The 3,360-nt window shown below is 33.3% G+C and overlaps 1 protein-coding gene across 1 annotated transcript; it reads right to left on the bottom strand.

Annotated features, from left to right (window-relative positions):
• Window positions 1-1,717: 1,717 nt before the first annotated feature.
• Window positions 1,718-3,076, bottom strand: LOC145015814 (tropinone reductase homolog At5g06060-like). The gene is made up of 4 exons (XM_078974293.1): window positions 2,700-3,076; window positions 2,384-2,600; window positions 2,202-2,308; window positions 1,718-2,114 (listed from the first exon to the last, which is right to left on the bottom strand). The coding sequence occupies exons 1-4, from the start codon at window positions 3,003-3,005 to the stop codon at window positions 1,938-1,940; spliced, it is 807 nt and encodes a 268-aa protein (XP_078830419.1). The 5' UTR covers window positions 3,006-3,076; the 3' UTR covers window positions 1,718-1,937.
• Window positions 3,077-3,360: the final 284 nt, after the last annotated feature.

Genomic DNA, 3,360 nt, shown 5'->3' with positions numbered 1-3,360 from the left:
TTAAGTGATCAAAAATGTAAAACCCTATTTATATTTATGTGAATATCGAAATTGGCTACTTGTAAGTGGAAAGTAACCTGCATAGATTTAGAGGGCCTGCAAGATATGACCCTAGGCTTCTTATGCCACTTCGATTGCACTCGTGACCATGACAAACACAACTTATTATTATTATTATAATGCATGCAACTTGATACACAAAAAATCTAATAGTTAGAAGTACGGTTGTTGTAAATATATTTTGTGTTCAGGATAACCAAACGAGAAAATATATAAATTTTATAATCTTTTTTATTATAACTCAATAACTGAAAGAATATTACATGTATTAGTTTCTAAAAATAACATTTTCAATTACAAGAATCCATATATTTAACGGAAAATAGTTTTTATAGTTTTTTTTATTACTAAATTATTAACGATATGTTTAAGATCTATCTCTTTCTAACATATCATGAATAAAGTTTATAAAAATTTTGAGTCGTTTTAAAAGATGGACGCTAAACCACACGCTTTCTAGTAACTCATAAATAAGAGATGTACGTTTTAATGGATTAAAATATAATCTCATATTTTTCCTAAGATAAGTATAATAATCATATATGAATATTGTTCAAATTGTTTTATGACTAAGAATGCATGATTATTCAAAGTTATATATATGATTTTGGACGCAGTCTTTTAATGCGGATTTGGAGTTTGTAGGTTTTACAAAATTTCAGATTACAATAATTTTGTTATTATATATATATATATATATATATATATATATATATATATATATATATATATATATATATATATATATATATATATATATATATATATATATATATATACTAGCCGTTACCCGCGCACAGCGGCGGGGACAAATAGCTTCTTTCAACGATATTTTTTAAAGAAAAATGTTATGTTCCAAAAGAAAGTTCATGTCGTGGGTGAGAGGAAGGGCGGTAGTCGTGATAGTGGTTGGTTGAAGGCGGAAGGAGGCCGAGCGGCTGTAGTGGTGGTGGTTATACTATCTTGGTTACTGGTTAGGGTTCTTCGAGAGAATATGCGTATATTTCTTACTTTGAAGGGATTACGAAGATAGATATTATGAGATGGCTTGTTACCAATGTGAGAGAAGAGATCCTCTATAAATTGTTGACATTGACCGCTTCAAATGGCTGAAGATTGACGGGTTCAATTTGCAAATGAATTCTTCTATTAATTTGATACAAGATTTTTAGGGGATAAAAGATAAGGTTAAAGTTTTATATTATTATATTATAAATGGGTTGTACTTTAAGCTTAATAGTTTGGACGTCTTAAAAAAATAATATTATTATATTTAATCTATTTATAGAAATAGTTAGATTTCTTTTATAAGTAGTAAATATATATATATATATATTTATATATATATATAGAGAGAGAGAGAGAGAGAGAGAGAGAGAGAGAGAGAGAGAGAGAGAGAGAGAGAGAGAGAGAGAGAGAGAGAGATTCTCAATTTTACTCCCCTTGAAAGATAACCTTAGTTCCCTTTTCCCGAATTTAGCTTAACCGCAAATAATGAATCATATCTCGTTCAAGCTCCACGAACCTCTTAAACCAAGTTTGTAAACGGAACAATAACACAAAAGGGATTGGATAATAAATAAATTCAACGGGAGAGCAAAGAAATCTGACAGTACATGTTATCAAGGGCACGAGTAGGAAGTTATACGAGAGACTGTAACGTAAATCACGAGTCAAATTATTTTAACCTTTTTACTAAACAAACAACTTGATTACAGACAAAAAGTGAGTGCTAGAACATCCACATAAACATTAATACGACATAAGCCATTCCAAACTTGAGATTGTGAAGAAGAATATCTTAATTTTGATAGCATTGCATCAACTGATGTCGACGAGCATTATGCAAAATACTGCTCGTACGTACGTTGCTGCATTCACGGGAATCCATTGACCGTAAATCCACCATCAACAGCAATGGTTTGGCCAGTGATGTAAGAAGCAGCAGGCATACAAAGGAACGCTACGAGAGATGAAACTTCATTTGCTTCTGCAACGCGTTTCAGAGGAGTTCTAGACGCCACAGCTTCCAGAAACTCCTCGCTTTCAACAAGCTGCATATACATGAAAACAACAAAGGAATTACAAAATTATCAATCAGTACAGTTAAATGGGCAAGATGAAGAAGCTTGGTATATTACATGCTGGATGAGTGGGGTTTTAGTGAACCATGGTGCTACACTATTAGTCCGAATGTTGTCTTTACCCCATTCACATGCTAAATTCTTTGCAAGCTGATTCATTGCACCTACAGACGCAAAACTAGCATTAAGCCAAAAGTTTTTCATCAGATATTATATATATGGAGCCAAACTAACCATACCTTTGGTGGCACTGTAAACAGACCCAACAGAAACGTGAACCAGACCAGTAACAGATGAAATCAAAACAATGTTTCCAGCTCCAGAAGCTTTTAAAAGAGGATGTGTAAGTTGACACATATGGTAACAAGACTCCAAATTGGTAGCCATGATCATGGAATACTCTTCTGCGGTAAACTCTAACGTAGTTTTAAATACGTTTGTCCCAACATTGTTGATCTCCAGAAGACAAGTATGTGGAAGTAAGTCTTCATATTCATCTGAAATCAAAAACAAAAAAAGGAACTAGAGTTTCGGTTAAGATATTGAAGAACTTACTAGGATGTTGAGTTTGCCACCGAAGAGTGATGTGACTTTTTCCACAAACTGTTCTCGTTGGGGACGAGAAGATAAGTCGCAGACAGATCCAGTGACCTTAAAACCCTTGTCGGACCATTCTTGTAAGCGTTGGTTAAGTACAGATTCATTACGTGAGCAGGTGTACACTTGTGCTCCTAACTCCGCCAGTTCCTCCACCACAGCATAGCCGATCCCAAGTGTACCACCGGTGACGACGGCAGTCATTCCGGCAAGTGACCATCTGGAATTTCCGACTGGACCAGAGAAAGGTGCGGCGGTCGTCATGCTACGATTGATCGAGTCTGTTGTTATATTTATTTGGATATTACTGAAGCATTGGTCCTTTATATAATGAGTTTTTTGTTTTATGATTTTAAAATATATTGGATCATCCGTCGATATCTAGCTAGTCATTACCCGCTACATAGGAAAGAATTTATGCATGTGGGGATCATTCAGCCGCATATTTTGTGCGCAAAATTGTTCAAAGGTGAAATTTTAAAAACGAAATATACTAAACAGCAATATTTACGAGTAATTTAAAATAGAATCATCTTTTTAATTAGATATTTTAATAAAAATATTTTTTATTATTAATTATATTTAAATATTTTATAAAAATTCTAAGATTTAGAAACTT

This window comes from Lactuca saligna, chromosome 9 (genome assembly GCF_052625555.1).
Source record: "Lactuca saligna cultivar CGN05327 chromosome 9, ASM5262555v1, whole genome shotgun sequence".
In the NCBI taxonomy this organism is placed as follows: Eukaryota; Viridiplantae; Streptophyta; class Magnoliopsida; order Asterales; family Asteraceae; genus Lactuca; species Lactuca saligna.
Note: the sequence above shows the minus strand (reverse complement) of the source record. Positions and strands in the feature narration are given on the sequence as shown.